Source organism: Fusarium poae, chromosome 1 (genome assembly GCF_019609905.1).
Source record: "Fusarium poae strain DAOMC 252244 chromosome 1, whole genome shotgun sequence".
NCBI classification, from domain to species: domain Eukaryota; kingdom Fungi; phylum Ascomycota; class Sordariomycetes; order Hypocreales; family Nectriaceae; genus Fusarium; species Fusarium poae.
In genome coordinates, this window is record NC_058399.1 from 7,282,600 (window position 1) to 7,298,439 (window position 15,840).

The 15,840-nt window shown below is 47.6% G+C and overlaps 5 protein-coding genes across 5 annotated transcripts; 4 read left to right on the plus strand and 1 right to left on the minus strand.

The window, feature by feature from the left end:
* Positions 1–992: 992 nt before the first annotated feature.
* Positions 993–2,384, plus strand: FPOAC1_002370 (uncharacterized protein; the record flags this gene model as incomplete). The annotated part of the gene is made up of 1 exon (XM_044846950.1): positions 993–2,384. One exon carries the CDS (start codon positions 993–995, stop codon positions 2,382–2,384), a length of 1,392 nt encoding a protein of 463 aa, XP_044712866.1.
* Positions 2,385–3,004: 620 nt separating this feature from the next.
* FPOAC1_002371 (uncharacterized protein) lies at positions 3,005–6,152 on the plus strand (the record flags this gene model as incomplete). The annotated part of the gene is made up of 3 exons (XM_044846951.1): positions 3,005–3,701; positions 3,752–4,579; positions 4,627–6,152. 3 exons carry the CDS (start codon positions 3,005–3,007, stop codon positions 6,150–6,152), a joined length of 3,051 nt encoding a protein of 1,016 aa, XP_044712867.1.
* A 631-nt stretch (positions 6,153–6,783) lies between these two features.
* FPOAC1_002372 (uncharacterized protein) lies at positions 6,784–7,766 on the minus strand (the record flags this gene model as incomplete). The annotated part of the gene is made up of 2 exons (XM_044846952.1): positions 6,784–7,403; positions 7,517–7,766. 2 exons carry the CDS (start codon positions 7,764–7,766, stop codon positions 6,784–6,786), a joined length of 870 nt encoding a protein of 289 aa, XP_044712868.1.
* A 1,882-nt stretch (positions 7,767–9,648) lies between these two features.
* Positions 9,649–10,665, plus strand: FPOAC1_002373 (uncharacterized protein; the record flags this gene model as incomplete). The annotated part of the gene is made up of 1 exon (XM_044846953.1): positions 9,649–10,665. The coding sequence occupies one exon, from the start codon at positions 9,649–9,651 to the stop codon at positions 10,663–10,665; it is 1,017 nt and encodes a 338-aa protein (XP_044712869.1).
* A 1,379-nt stretch (positions 10,666–12,044) lies between these two features.
* Positions 12,045–13,310, plus strand: FPOAC1_002374 (uncharacterized protein; the record flags this gene model as incomplete). Its single annotated transcript, XM_044846954.1, has 2 exons — positions 12,045–12,327; positions 12,394–13,310. 2 exons carry the CDS (start codon positions 12,045–12,047, stop codon positions 13,308–13,310), a joined length of 1,200 nt encoding a protein of 399 aa, XP_044712870.1.
* Positions 13,311–15,840: the final 2,530 nt, after the last annotated feature.

Genomic DNA, 15,840 nt, shown 5'->3' on the forward strand with positions numbered 1-15,840 from the left:
TGACAATAAAGTCCTCTTATGCTGTTGTTATTGAATTATATGACAGATGTGAAGTGTATAGGTTAGTGCTTCCCAAGTCTTCGGATGCAAGCACAAGTACTAAGTCTTGGAAGCATGGTCCAAGAAGCATAATCTGATCGACTGGGATGGACGACCACAACAACAGAAAGCCGGGTGATAAGAGAGAGAAATGGCAAGCCCGGCCCCATTCTTCTGATGCCAATAAACGATCCCACACGTCAATCTCGAACACGCCAAACCAGGTTCCAGTCTTCTGTCGCGTTAGGGTCTGGTTCTTGGGCTGGTAGTGTTGCGTTATCTGGTCAGTAGGAGGTTACCCTATACTAGTATTGGATCACGTCGACTGAATTCACTTTCCAAGTCTAGAGACTTCAACTCGGCTCTTTTAGAGCTTTATGTTGCACTTCCGTGATGCAAGAAGTTCATTCAATGATTGTTTACACTTTAAAATTTCCCTGGTTCGAATGGTTGCCTAAACCATTGGTCTTATTGTCTGACATGTGTGAGTTGAGTTGCAGGGGCAAAAACAACGATTGGCAATAAGAGGCACACGTACGCACATAGAAGCAAGGTAGGCGGCCCCCAATTGTAATTTTGTTTGATGTGGCCCGGCGCTACATTACAACTTTAACCTCTGAAGGCCTTGAGAAGGCTAAATTAGTATGTACGGTCCATGTCCCATCCATATCAGCATCAGCCCTACGAACAGCCTACCCCCGCTAATGCTGGACACCCCACAGCAGCAATAGATGGTATTGGCGGCGGCAGTGCCCGAGCTGAGCAACCACAAACTTCATTTCCACATTGTGACTTCTTCAACTTCTATGCACTGCCCGACGCCACGAATACCAACAAACATGTAATTCCACTCCGAGGAAAGCTACGAAGCGAAATATGCATTCAAATAACAACTTATCCCCCGGTGGGATCAATATCCGGTCATCCTTCATCCTATCTCTTGACAACTCTAAATGGCATCCATATCATCGACGCCCACAGACCTTCCCGTCCCGATATATTCGGCGATCGACAACGATGATCTCCTGAAGCGTATCGAAGCTTCCTCCTGCGTCGAGTTTCCCATCCTTCACTCCCCCGCCAGCCGTTCCACGAGTTTGCAGCGCCTTACCGTCGACGCGGATTGGAACACGTACCACGAACCCTACCGTATCGAGACAGACATTGTCGACGCCTTCTTTCTCGCCATAGAAAAGGGCCACGATGATATTGTCGCCGACTTCATAGCCCGTGGATGGGTGTCACCTGATACTACGAGTCGATGCGGAGAGACGCCCTTGATAGCAGCTGTGCGCGCGGGCAAACTGCCAATGGTCAGCCGCCTCGTCGCTCTCGGCGCAAGCGTCAATCAGTACGGTCGCGTGCCAATTGAGGATAAAACCATCGCGTCAGAGGAGCTGCATGAGCGGACTCCGTTAATGGTCGCTGCTGATCGCGGTCATCTGGCTCTGGTCAAAGTCCTGATTGAAGACTACGGCGCCAAGCACGATCTTATCGCACCAGACGGCGCAATCGCTTTGCGTCTAGCAGCTATGAATCGCCATCGCCAAATCGTACAATATCTGCCCCATTTCCGCGGTGGTTCGTGGAAGAGGTGGATGCACGTGCATCGCAAGCAGATGGAGAGACTGCAACGAGCTGCAAAGCGGCTGTTCAACTTTCTCCGGATACTGTCCTGGGACTGCCCCAAGTTTCTTTTATACGATGCGCCCAAAGAGGTATGTCTTGCGGTCTGGAAGCGCCGCCACCGGATCAAGAACTTCGTGAAGGAAATACCCGGGAAGATCAAGAGAGGGGTTGCTGCGATACCTGGGCATATCAAAAGCGCTGGGAAAGCGATGTGGAAGGGTATCAAGAATATTCCATCGTTTGTGAAAAGTGTTTTTCAGGCGATTTGGGAACTGTTGAAGAGAATACCTGGCGCTGTGATGACGGTTCTAAGATGGATCGGTAACGGACTCAAGAACATCGGCGAAGCCATTGCCGACATCTTTGCCAAGCTATTCTCGTTTCTACACACAGCGGTCATGGCCATTGTCACCTTTTTTCGTAGTATCACACTACGGGACATCTGGTATGGCTTCTGCTATCTCGCCCGGGCCATATTCATCGACGCACCCAAAGCAATTGGTGCATTCATCGTGTCCTTTGGCAAGATGACCTACGATGTTCTGGAAGCAGTTTTCGGTTATCTTGGCTCATGTATCTGGCAAATTGGCGTGGGTATGCTCTGGCTGATCAAATATATCCCGCTCAGGATCTGGACCATGATTGAGGCTCTGGGTATATCGTTGGTAAAGGCTTTTGAGGAGGCGATGGTGTTTGTCAACCCAAAGCGGATGTGAGCTTCCATCACCTGGATCAGATAATGTATAATACCCAAATTAAAACACAATATGTGCAGCGCAATTACCGCCACAAATCCGCTATGTATACATGATTATGCCCGAGTTGGCTGTGTTTGTTGGCTTGAAACCAACCATTGTTATTATGGCGCCGCCACAGGGTCTTGATTAAACCACTAATGGCCTAATTGCAAGCCTAACATGATCTAATATCAGGGGCAAGGGTATCTACTACTTAGCCCATTTTTTCTTTTCCAATCCATTAGGGCGTCAAGAAGAAATACAGACGCGAAACGTTTTCCACTTGTATCGCCACGAAAAAAACCGTTGGTCCGGACTTTTTTCCTCAATGAAGACATCGTCAAATCGATAGTGCCTTCGCTGTCCCCGCCAACAAACCAGTCGACCCCTGCATCTTGGACGGCCCCCTGTCTGGAATACTGACAGTGCTTTTTAGAGGATCGATAGTTTGGCGACTCAGCTGCCAAGTAATTGTTCTAGATTATGGAAGAGGCAGAGGCTATCAAGATGGGCATGGGAATAAAGATGTGCACTGCCCATGAGGCCGAGCGGTTGAGTCCGCGTCTGGCTTGCACCGATTATCTGTCGAGGTTCTAGAGATGGCTCGCCGTCTTGTCCTTTCGTTCTTTCTCGCTTCGGCCTTGTATTCGTCTGGAGTTCCTGCTGGACCTTGCCGGCCGAAACCTGTGTCCTCTTACGCTGTTTCGAGCGTTGCGACAAGTGATGTCTCTACAGATCTTACCGGCCTAACGTCTTCTATTGAGAGTTTGACTGTCATAGTCTCAGCAAGCGCTTCGACTGGTATCTCAACTGACCGTGGGGAGACCGATGCTGCTCAAACGACCGGTAGCTTGTCGCTGAGTCTACCCGACAGTCTTGTTACGACTGCGACTACCTATGGAGAGACTACTACTGTGGCGACTGGCCTTGCTACAGAAACATTCAGCTCTATGACAGACTCTAACACGGTTTCTTCCTATTCTGCGACCACTGGCCTTGGAGCCGACACCTCTAGCTTCACATCCGGTTCTGTCGCGACGGATTCTGCCAGTTACACAACCAGTGGTGCCACAGCAGATGCCAACACTGACACCGCCAGCGACGACACAACCGATGTCTCTAGCTTCAACACAGGTTCTGCCACCACAGTCGCGACTTACACGACCAGTGATATTACGACTGATGTTTCTAGCCTCGCTACGGACTCTGCCACCACAGATGCCTCAACCCACACCATCAGCCAGTCCGAAACTGGCACCACCACTGGTCCTGCCACTACTACCTCAGCTGATTACTGTAAGCCTCTCACTCCCAAACATGGACTTCTTTGAACTAATGTTTCCCAGGTAGCAACGCGGAGTGGCAGAACGATGCCCTCATCGCTTCCTTCGAGAAGACAATGACATATGCGATAGGTGTCTGTGCCACTGCTATCGAACCCGTCACCACCGTTGCAGCCACAGGATCACCAGAGACTACCGAGACTGAGATCATCGCCGTCACGGAGGATCACGCCGACGAGACCAAGATTGTCATTGATGCACCATCCACCAACTTTGTCGCCGGACCTGACAGGACTGTCACCGCTGTCCGTCGCGACGGAATTATCGAGATCATCGAGCCAAAGACCATCTACGACACCGTCGCCCGCACGACTATTGAGCTCCCAACTGCTTACGAAACGGTATATACTACCAATATTGAGTACATCGGCAGCACCAGCGTAGATACAGTCTACGATGTCGTCGATACTCAAACGACATTGATGGTTACGGACACGACCGAGATCACAGCCGCTACTTCTACAGATGTGGTTACCGAGACTATCACCAGTATTGAGAGCATTCCTACTACATCTACCGAGTACGTAGTCACCGGCACAACCATCAAGTTTGCTCCAGGAATGACTATCCACGTGACCAACTCTCGCACATTCGTTGTTTACTTAGTCCCATCTACCCGCACGCATGTTTTGTACACGACCACCGATTACCTCACTTCTGCTTGGACAACTGTCACTGTTCAGTCAACGGACACTGACTATACCACTGTCCCTACGGAGACTGTCGATGTTACTACCGCCACGAACACGGTGGACGAGACAATTGTCACGAGCACTGACACTGACTTTGCTACGAGCATTGTCACAACTAATGAGTGGACCACAGAGACTTGTAAGTCTATTCAATTGATCAAGTAACCACATGCTAATGTTCCACAGCCGTCTCTACTTCAACTAGCACCAAGCTTCTCCCTCCAAAGTATACCCAGCACGAGTTCCCTTGGCTACAGAACAAGAAACGAGCCATCGCCAGCGCTGCTCTCAAGGCTCGCGTCGCTCTGCCCGACAGCCTTGAAGAACAGTGGATCAACGAATTCGGCGAATCTCATTTCCATAGTGCTTGCTCGTGTTTACTTCCCTTCTCTCTCCCCACGAGAACCGTCTACGCGTCTGCAGAACTTGAGACAATCATTGAGAAATCCACCACTATCGACAAGATCTATGGTGACACCGTCACGTTGACCATTACCACGGCCGCAACCGTCACTACCCACAAGACCTTGACAGAGACGACTATCGTAGATGGAACCACTTCTATCGAGACGCGCACCATTCACAAGGATGTCACCCAGACTGTCTTGTCCACACCCACAGCTCAATCCCTCATCACAAAGGTAGTGGTTAATGATGATGTGAAGCAAGTCACTAAGGAAATTGCTGTCATTGACACAATCACTCTGTATGGTATCGCTACTGGATATACGTGGATGGAAGTTACCCGCACACAGGACATCTACGATCTTCGTAGCAAACTGTTCCCGGTTGTCCAGACCATCGATATTGCCGAGACGTCTACCTCTACTCTCCCGACTACCACTGTTGAGACTACCGTAGAAGTAACTTCTACTGCGTTGTCTACTGCCGATGAGACTATCTACGACGCGTTTACCAGCATCGTTCCCGTTGCTATCACTGATGTGAAGAAGTTCACATATACAAAGACTGTTTTCACTGATGCGACATCGGTCTACTCAATTGAAGCTACCAACACTGTTGGTACTATTGCGACAACTACGCTGACTACGTTCACCACTGTCGCCAATGGAGTTACATCCACAATCACCACAATCCTGTCCACCGACGTAACCGTCACAGCCCAAGCGATCGCAACAGAGACATGCGCCATGCCCATCAAGGACGGCGATTTCGAGTACGAGCCTGGCACCAGCCCGTGGTACGCATCCTACAAATCCAAGTACGATTGGAACAAGATTTGGCTTGACGATACCCATGGCAAGGTGCTCCAGACGGCGAAGCTTTACAACAACACCAACTTCATCTTGTGGCAGGACATCAAGTCTTGCAAGGGTGTGACTTTCAGCTGCGACTATCAATTCTGGATCGACAAGTACTACTACGTCAAGGGCGACAAGAAACCCGGTAAGGGTAAAAACGACAACAGCGACTCTGCATACTACTGGTGGACGCCATACGTCTGGACGTACTGGAACGATAACCCTACCACAATTGGGGAGCGGTGGCCCAGGAATGCGGGCGAAACTGGAAGGTGGATGAATGCCAACATCCAATTCCAGACTACTGGCAAAGTTGACACTCTGTGGATATACTCTGCAAGTCCACAGTGGCCGTGGGAAGGCGACAACTTTCTCATGCTGGATAACTACAGGTGCAAACCGATTGCGTTTAAAGGGCCGAATGGACCTGTTGGGGGGTTCCGTACATAGCGACTAACTATTTAGTTACTATTCTTCAGTACATTATTACTTATATACATTTTTATCTGAATTCACGGGGAGTGATACTCTTGTTGCTTCTTTCTTCAATTCGACACGTCTGTAAGATCAATAAGCAACAAAATAACAACCTCCATGCTTCAGGGTAAATGTCCAAATTCGTTCAACAGTGCACAAACTAGTCTAGCCTACTGATCTCGTGTCTTTACTTCTAGCAGCCAACCTAACTGATGCCCCAATATAGCGGAATGATAGTCGCGAGCTTCAATTGAGGACGTACCACTCTCTCTACATAGGGATGTAGACACTCTGTATCCAACTTGATGGTTGCAACAGCGGGAATTGGGTTTGGTGCGATGTGTCTTATTGGTCTCGATAATTGAGTTCAATTCGTCATTTTCTCGTGAATCTGAGCCTCTTCTTCTTGTCAATCGCATTCCTACTTTGCTATCACTACCTGAGATATCGCTCGCCTCAGTCCCTTCCAATTATTATTATTATTATTACTATTATTGATCGTGCTATTATGATGTTTCAAAGTTCCGTCAAGTCGTCAGTTCATCCACTCAATTGATCATGAGGGCTTCCACTCAATTCACGCGATGCACTTTGCTGTCGCATTTTACACAGCTGGTTCGTTCAGGCGCTGAGCATCTGCATATTGACTCCGCCGTGACTCTCTGGCATTAGATCGCTCATCATTCCCCTCCCAGCCAGCCTTGATAAGCCAGAACAAGGCCATCAATGGCGTCGTTAGAAGACTCAAAACGCCACAAAGAATAGCCTTGAAGGCCTGGGGTGTCCAATGATCGTCGTACCGCCAGTCTCCGCCGTCGCGCTCACCAAGAGTGGTCAAAATACCGACAGACAAAGGCCAGAGGAGGATGAACCCAGCGACAGCAAACATGAAGCCTCTCAGCGCTCCCTGCACAATGGTGTTGAACAGCGAAGCAGCTTTGGGCTCGTTGAGCGGCCGTACCTTTTCGGACTCGATCTCTGAATCGTTGGGATCAGAAGGCGGAAGAAAGAAAAGCCATCTCATCCATGGGTGCGACGGTTCGGGGATGAAGCCGACAGGTTGAACAGAGCGCTTGGAGAGGTCGTAGCTGACGAGACCCATCTCAACGAACCAGGTGAGGATGCATTGGATGATGATGGTGACAGCGGCATCACCCGATAACGTGTTTGGTAGTTGAAACAAGCGTATAGGGTTTTTGATGGTGTCTTGGGTTGTGTACATGGCTGTAGACGGGATAGTCAGTTTTTCTGTCTCGTCTCTCATATTGTGTCATATCATGACGATGATCCGTACCCAAAAGGTAGTGATTGTCAGATCCAGAGAGGAACAAACTCACGGTAAGCCAAGGCAAAATTAACGCCGCCGGATAAAAGCATGGCACCCACACCATCGAGGCCAAAGACGTAAAAGAGTTGATGACCAGTAAAGTTCAAGCTTGGCCTCATCCGCCCCTCCTCTTGTTCCTGTTCCTGCATTTCGTCTGCGTCAATCTCAGGGTTGACAGGTTTCATGGACCCCTCCAACCCCTGCTTGGCTTGTTGCAAAACCTGCCCCTGTGTCTCATGTTGCGCCATCGCAGTTGACATGTCGATTTTAGCGTATTTTTCCGTTTATTCCTTTTCCAGCTGATGAATCAAGGCAGGAGACAAGTCAAGTTGGTTGTTCGGATGAATTGAAAAGACTGAGATTGCGTATGCGTATGCGTTTGCGAAATTTGGGTCGCCAAGCGGTGTAAAAGGGGTCTTGGGAAATTACTGCCCGAAAATTATGGTGAAAGATGGAGAAAGAAAAAAGCACTGTTCACGACGAGGAGAAGCTTGGACTGGCTTAATTGACAAGCGAGCCTTGTCGCTAAAAACATGAACGATCAGGTAGAGTAGATCTTTACGGTTTTACACGGCTATAGGGTGACTTTCTCTTGGATATTATTGTTGAGATGGTGTTTACATCGCACCATTTTACACCGCTTAGTTAAAGACATATAGCATCATCACGCCATGTTTATATCATTAATAGTATGAATCGCCGGTTAAAACAATGTTCTGACATCTGATACACGATTGACAGTTTATAGAAACACACGTAATAATAAACATTGCATTTCTGCAAAACGTTTGGCAGACACTGAGTTGTCTAGGGTGGTTGTGTCTTCTTTGACTGGTTCTAGAGACGCTATCTTGACACTTACAAAGTTTCACTAGTCTAGCAAATGTGACCCCGATCCAATCGGTCGTAAAGCGGGTCTTGGAACAAGCAAAGAAGAAACTTTATCTTACTCTTGGTAAAGATTGACGCTAAATCAGGTATGTACAGTAGGCATTTTCGGTCCTGTCACCCGGCTCAAACCCTGTGGACATAGAGTCTACCGTAATTCCGTAAAATAGTAGTCCATGTTAATATCAATCTGGATAAGGCTTCCCGTTCCATTTCATCCCATCTCGGTTCACCTGGATAGACTGAAGCTGTCAGGGGATACGCGTGGCCAAGATGTAAACGTCTCAGGGAGATTGACCCAGGAGTTGACAAAGACAAGGATAGAACACTTTAACCGGGAGCGGGATCTAACGAGACTTGCGGAAAAATAAGAACCGTTTGAACTTTGAACCCTTGCCTCTGATGGTTCTTCCGGCGCTAAAGCAGGAACCCACGATGCTGCTTTTTTCCATCCATCTTATTATCTCTTACTCCCTTGTCTTTAGTTTCAGGTACGGCGGCTCTTTCAGAGATGCACGTCCCAAGAGAGGGGAAAGAAGGCCCTTCGCTTGGAAGAAACTGGCAGCTCGCCTGTTTAACTGCTCTAGACATGGTTTGACCGTTGTCAACTGAAGGAACAGCCACCGTATGACATGATATGACATTGAGAATGGTCATCTTGGTAAACGTCAAGCTCATGTCAACCTTGACCAGATCTTGGGGAACCATCTAGACTGTTATTTACTATAGACCACGAATGCGGACTATACTTTCGGCTCTCAATCAACAGACTCCATCACTTGTTGAAAATCATCATTAATCGCTGCATGATCTGCTGATATCTCGATCACTTAACCTTCCCTACTACAATAACCCTGGTCCCCTGAAACTGGCCAGGCCACGAACAATGCAACCTTCGGGCGCCAGATCCCTGATGGCATATCGGCCGAGCATGGTATCCCTGTCTATGACTTTGTCCAAGGTGGGAAACTACCCCGTGCAACCTTGAGGCTCTACCTATTTCGCATCCAATTCGATTTGATATAAGAAGGACAAGACATGCCGCTTCCAAATCGACTTTCTTCTTCTTCACTCACTCAGTCTCAATACAGCAGCTTCATTCCATTCACTTTGATCTTTGCACATTCTTTTACTCTTCTTTGACAGAAGTAGTTCAATTCATTCTTTCAACACCGCCAGCCGGAAACAACTATCACAAACACTTTCATTCACCAACAACTTCTTCTTTTTTACACAACCAAACCAACTTTCAAGATGTCTTCTTTCACTACCAAGGCCATCCTCGCTGCCCTCGTCGCCGCTGCCGGTGTTCGTGCCCACGGCCACGTCGAGTCCATCACCGTCGGCGGAACTGAGTACGAGGGTCTCAACCCCGGTGCTGCCGCCAACGAGAACCCCCGCAAGGAGCTCGCCGCCTGGTTCGCCACCAACACCGACAACGGTTTCGTTGAGCCCTCTGCCTTCGGTGATGCCGACATCATCTGCCACCGCGGCGCCGAGAACGCTGTCAAGTCCGCCAAGGTCAAGGCCGGTGAGAAGATCACCATCAAGTGGGACACCTGGCCCGAGTCTCACAAGGGTCCCGTCATCGACTACCTCGCTTCTTGCGGTTCCGATGGCTGTGCCAAGGTTGACAAGACCAGCCTCAAGTTCTTCAAGATTGCTGAGGCTGGTATGACCTCTGGTGGCAACTTTGCCTCCGACGATCTCATCGCTGCTGGCAACTCCTGGGAGGTTACTGTCCCTACCTCCATCAAGGCCGGTAACTACGTCCTCCGTCACGAGATCATCGCTCTCCACGCCGCTGGCCAGGAGAACGGTGCCCAGAACTACCCTCAGTGCTTCAACCTTGAGGTTGAGTCTGACGGAACCGCTGAGCCTGAGGGTGTTGCTGGTACCAGCCTCTACACTGCTGATGAGGAGGGTATCGTCTTCGACCTCTACAACAACCCTACCAGCTATCCCATCCCCGGCCCCAAGCTGAACATTGCCGGCGGTTCTTCCGGCTCTGCCCCCTCTACCCCCGCTACCCCCACTACTGGCTCCGGCTCCGACTCCGGTTCCGCTCCTTCCAACACCGCTGCTCCCGTTGAGTCTGCTCCCGCCGAGACCGCTGCCCCTGTCGAGTCTGCCCCTGCTTCCGGCAACGACAACCAGAACAACGGTGGTGCTTCTCCCGTCCAGACTGAGGCTCCCGCTGCTCCCCAGCCCACCAAGACTGGCTGCAAGGCCAAGAAGGCCCGCCGTCACGCTCGTGACATGATGAACTAAGCTCTCCCCATTTGAGCTTCAGTTCTCGTTAGCAACGCGCTGAGCGTGGTTGTGTGAAAACCGGATCATTGTGTCCTGTCTATTTACCCCGACAAATGGGATGAACCTTCAATATTCTGCTGTATATTTGTGACCTCGAGTCCGATTAATAAAACTACTTTAAGTACCGCATCTTGACTTCTTTGATGTTTGACCATGTCCCATATATGTAATACCATGTAACAGTCACTAATTCGCCCGGAATAGCTTGGCCCTGAGCTTCAGATTGCAGAAATAAATAGCCCAAGAAGTCTGGTCTAAGTGGCATAAACTGGCCAATTTTACTGACTTCCTAACGCCGTCGGTAATCCCAGAGTCTCGAAGAAACAGGGGGGCTAAACTTTGTAAAATTGTATCAACTTTCTCCTCGATCCTCACGTAGGTATATAGACTCAGACATTTCTACGAGATAACTCTCATCAAATCTCCCTCGTCTCATCGCGTTGTGTCTGGCTGAGACTTTTGACTTGGAATTTCACCGACCCACAGTGAGTCATCCGTCGAGTCCTTCTTCACGACTGCCCCCATCTGTGATCCCTCCACCCGCGAGACTTTCATTTCCGATCGCTTATCCCAGAGAATCTCAATACAGGGAACGATATGTAGAAGCAAGTTGCCTCAGCTGAGCTCCAAGCCCGCATCCCATACGAATATGATCACGCATGTTATAACTAATCTCAATAAAAGCTGAATCTCGATTAGATCTATCTTATGAACCTATACAATAATGAATTACTACCTATATAATAGTGGTAAAAGGATAGCCTTTAAACTTAAGGTAAAAAAATAAATAGTAAGCCAGATCTCAGTATTATAAACTAGACTTTATAATTTTATCCCTTATATTCCTAGTAGCTATTTTAATAAACTAATATATTAAGAAAATTTAGTTATACTATTAGGGAATTACTATTAAGCTTATATCTCCTTTTAGATCGTCGGCAAGGCGCCATAAATACATTAAGAAAAATAATTCTCTTTGTAAAGAGTAAATATATTGAAGACATTGCCTATAATATTGTAACTCTTGCCTAAGAATAAATGTATTACTGGTTTCTTCTTTTTATTTCAAGCCTGCGTATCTTGGCAGAAATCGATATAAACCTTGTTCTATAATTCGTTTATCTAGATCTGCTTACAGTAGTCAGGTGACCATTTGTGTAACTACGCACTCAACCAGGCAGCATTTGTCAGAGTTTGAGGCGCCCAATCACATTTATAATTCGTATGTATGTACTTCATCAAAGTATCATTTAAACCCAGACAAGTAACCATCAACAGCCATCACAAGCAATCTAACACATCTCACCCAATCTTTCTTGTTGTTTTGTCTCAACAAAATGTCCTCTCCCACGATGGTAGTCCCTATTTTTCCTGATCATCCACTTGATCACCCATTGCCTAGTCTGTATGAGCTTCAAGCTCGACGCTGTCATCTCGAAAGGTTATGCAGTACTATTCGGAAAGCAAAACCTGAATTCCGCTTGTACTTTGAATACCTTGCTGCGATCCTGTTGGTAGACAAGCAAAAGATCGGGAGCCGTGGTCGACTGTCGACAACGGCCGTCTCCCTTTACGTCGTGAAAGATCGGCTGGAGTTCATCTCTCCATTTTGCAAACACTGTAAGCGCAACCAAACCTCCACTGGCCCTTGCATGCTTAGAGACATATGGCTGACCGAGAACATAGACATGTTCCACCTTGACCCAAAGAATTTCGAAGACGACAACTGGCAACATGCTAAACCTCGACTGCCGGAACCCCAGCACCCGGTGAATCACGAGTTGTTCAACATGGACAACATTGACGAAGACATCATCCGGGCCGCGATGTACTACTCTTCTTGTTTCAAGACTGACCCGGATCTCGATCCTGTTCATCCTGACCAAGAGCAGGAAGACCTATGCCTTGAACGTGATGGACGAAAGTGTGTGTTGACGGGGGAGTCTAACGTTCGTATCTTTCACTTCATCCCCATCACATGGAACGATACTGTGGACCACAACAACGCCACCGGAATGCTCAAAGGAGCAAGTGTCGAAATAGCTGATATCAATCTTTTGAATGCTCCCGCCACAATCTGCAGCGCCAATGAGCTTGGCACGTCCCACAAAGCGTGGAACATGCTCTGCGTCAACGAAGATATATACGGTTATCTCGTCAAGGGTCTTTGTGCTTTCAGATTTATGACGTATGAGACCATCGGCAAAGGTCAGGCTCTGGTGAACCTCCAGTTCTACTGGATGCCTAAGCTGCCAGGACGATTCAACGTCGACATCAGCAAGGAAAGGTTTCAAGCCGCCACCGAAGGGTTGAAGCTATTACAACGCTTTACCACATATTATAACCAAGGCTGTCCCACGGAGTTCCCAGAAAGTTCCGAAATGGGCAAGAAACTCAAATCCGGCCACTCTATCGACATGACGATGTCCGAACAAGACGCGATGAAGTTGGAGTCTGCGGTCAAGGTACACTGGGCCTGTATCCTGTTTACAGCTCTTTGTGGTGGTGCTGGGCGCGCTTGGAACCTAACTGGTATGGATTTGAGTAATGGATCTTTGTACCCGAGGGATCACGCATTTGAGGGCGACGATTACGAAGAATAGGGCCTGAATATCGAGAAGGACGTCCTGAGCATCGGGATGGTACGGGATGATATTAAGACCTCCTTCGACGTTCCTGTTATGGCTACCATCTCGTATTGAACTTTTTGGTTCTTTATATTGTTTGGCACTGGCATTCTTCATTTATCCAGCTTTCAAGTCTAACTCCGTACCTCGGAAAATGGATGCCTGTTTGTTTCATATAAACTATTATGCTAGTTACAAACATTTTGCCTTTGACTTTCCTTCCTACTCTGATGTCCGTTATTTTGCCGTAAATTGACTGAGATGATGAAAAAAAAAGAAGAAGAGAGAGAGACGGTGACCGTGTTCCCTAGGCTACCACTTCTGGCCCGAAGCCGAGGTGCAACATCTTATTTCTTTGAGAAATAGCGGTGCCACTTGGGCTATGGTATATGTAAGTTGCGGAATCAGTCCACAGATTAAGATAGTGCTGAAAATCTCAATTTAGGTGTCATTATTTAATCGTACGCACGAGGCCATCAAATAAGATTATCACAAGCGAAGACATGCCATCGAATGGCAAATAGACAACCACACCACTGAAACAGCATCATCAGACACTGCTGGATTTAAGGAGCGTGTCGCCCATGAATAGCAATACACAGATATAGTACATGTCGACCATGATACACTATGTATGCGAGTGATGACGAGGAACAGGCGTTGTTCCACGCTGATGTTCGCAAACCCTCTTCTGACAAAACAAACTTGGGGGACTACGCCACCTTCCAACCCTGAAGTTGAGACGAACCGCACAGGTTTGACTTTCTGCCGCGTAAAGTTTTATTGGAAATGATTTTAGTCACTGCGTAACTCTATTCCTTTGCTCATCGCAACCCTCATCAGGCTGTTACCCATCAAAATCACCACTGTCCCTGCCCAAACTTGTACCGGATGATGGCTAAATTTTCAACTGGCCCTCTACTAATTCTTTCAATACTTACAGACCTCTTTTCACTTGTCTCTTGTCGTATTCACCAACACCTCTTTACCAAGGAGCCTCTTCTCAGCAGTGGGTGGGGTCGGCTGGCTCTGAGTTCTCGAGGCCCAGAGTCTGTTGCCAGGAAACTCGGGAAGGGGCGTTCTTCCACTTTTCAACGCCCTCTGCTGCCATGGCTTGAGCCGCACTCTCCTTGTCGTCATGGTGGTTTTCGAAAATTGGATGCTGGGTGGAGTCTAATGCGTTGGTCTTTGTGGGATAATTTGCAAGCTGCAGTGAGTTGAATAGTCGATTATCCGACTTGATGTGGATGGGGGAATATCCAGGTAGATGATCGGTTTGTTCTGATGTGTTGGAGTGGTTGTTCAAGTTAAGAAGATGCAGATCTATGTTGTTCTGATCAACATAGAGATAAATCGTTTTGTTTGTGCGGTTGTGGAAAATGGTAGACCAAAAATTGCCGATTAACAGTTTGGCTGGCGTACTGATGAACAACGTAACAAAAATGGCGGTTTGGGAAAGGTAAGAGAAAATTGGGGATTGTTTTATACGCGCAGAAACAAACACTGAAGCCAGGCTACAGGACTTACTCTCTATAACCTTTTCCAAAAGTCGTGCTTATCGACTTAGCGTTTCCTTCTCCAGCAGAGAACCAAACTCAACAGTCAGAAACTAAACACAAACATACGACTACTACCATGGCAGTCCGTCCCAATGAGTTAGCAGAAAATTCGGTCTTGAACTTCAAGAACCAAAGGTATACAAACCAAAGATATACGAATCAAGAACGGAGCCTAGATGACATAAACCGACTCACCAATTTCGTTTCTTTTGCTTCTAGCGTCTGACTCTTTTGTTACCTTGATACGACCATCGAAGAAGGTAGCAATAATGCTAGGAGGATGTCACTGTCACCGAAGATGACAATGCAGATGGGCAAATCCACGAGGGAACAAAGCAAGTGTAACATGTTGTGCACAAAACCGTTTGTCGCGACGAAGGAGCGAATAAATGCATGAAGAACCATGACAACAAGTTGAAGCACGGCAGCAATAGTTTTAGTGCATGCCCCTATATAGATGCCAGCGATCGTACATTCATCTAACTGGGTATATTCAATATCCCTTTCAGATTGCACTGGATGCTAGGCTCGAACGCCGTTGGTCTATATTCCCAAGGCCATCCGAATTCAGCTACACCGTGTTCTAGATAAAAATCACCTTGACGACAAACTCGTTTGTATTATCAATTTTTCATCTAAATAGCCCATTCAATCATCGCTACTAACTGGTTCTTCGTTATATTATATTGTTCATCATTGAAACAATGCGAAAAGGCTCCACATTGGTCCTTGGTTCTATTCACAATGAATTGCCATAATCTCCCAGCCATTGTTCAATTCAATAAATGTCAACATAACGGTTTATTGTTCAGTATACTAGTTTACAATTCAGGCCCGCAGCTTCAATCTTGAGGATGTATTTATATATCCTTCTTGCCTTTCTCCTGGTGTTCTTCTTGCTTCAACATCACAAACAATCACATTCGGACAAATACACAGTTGACATA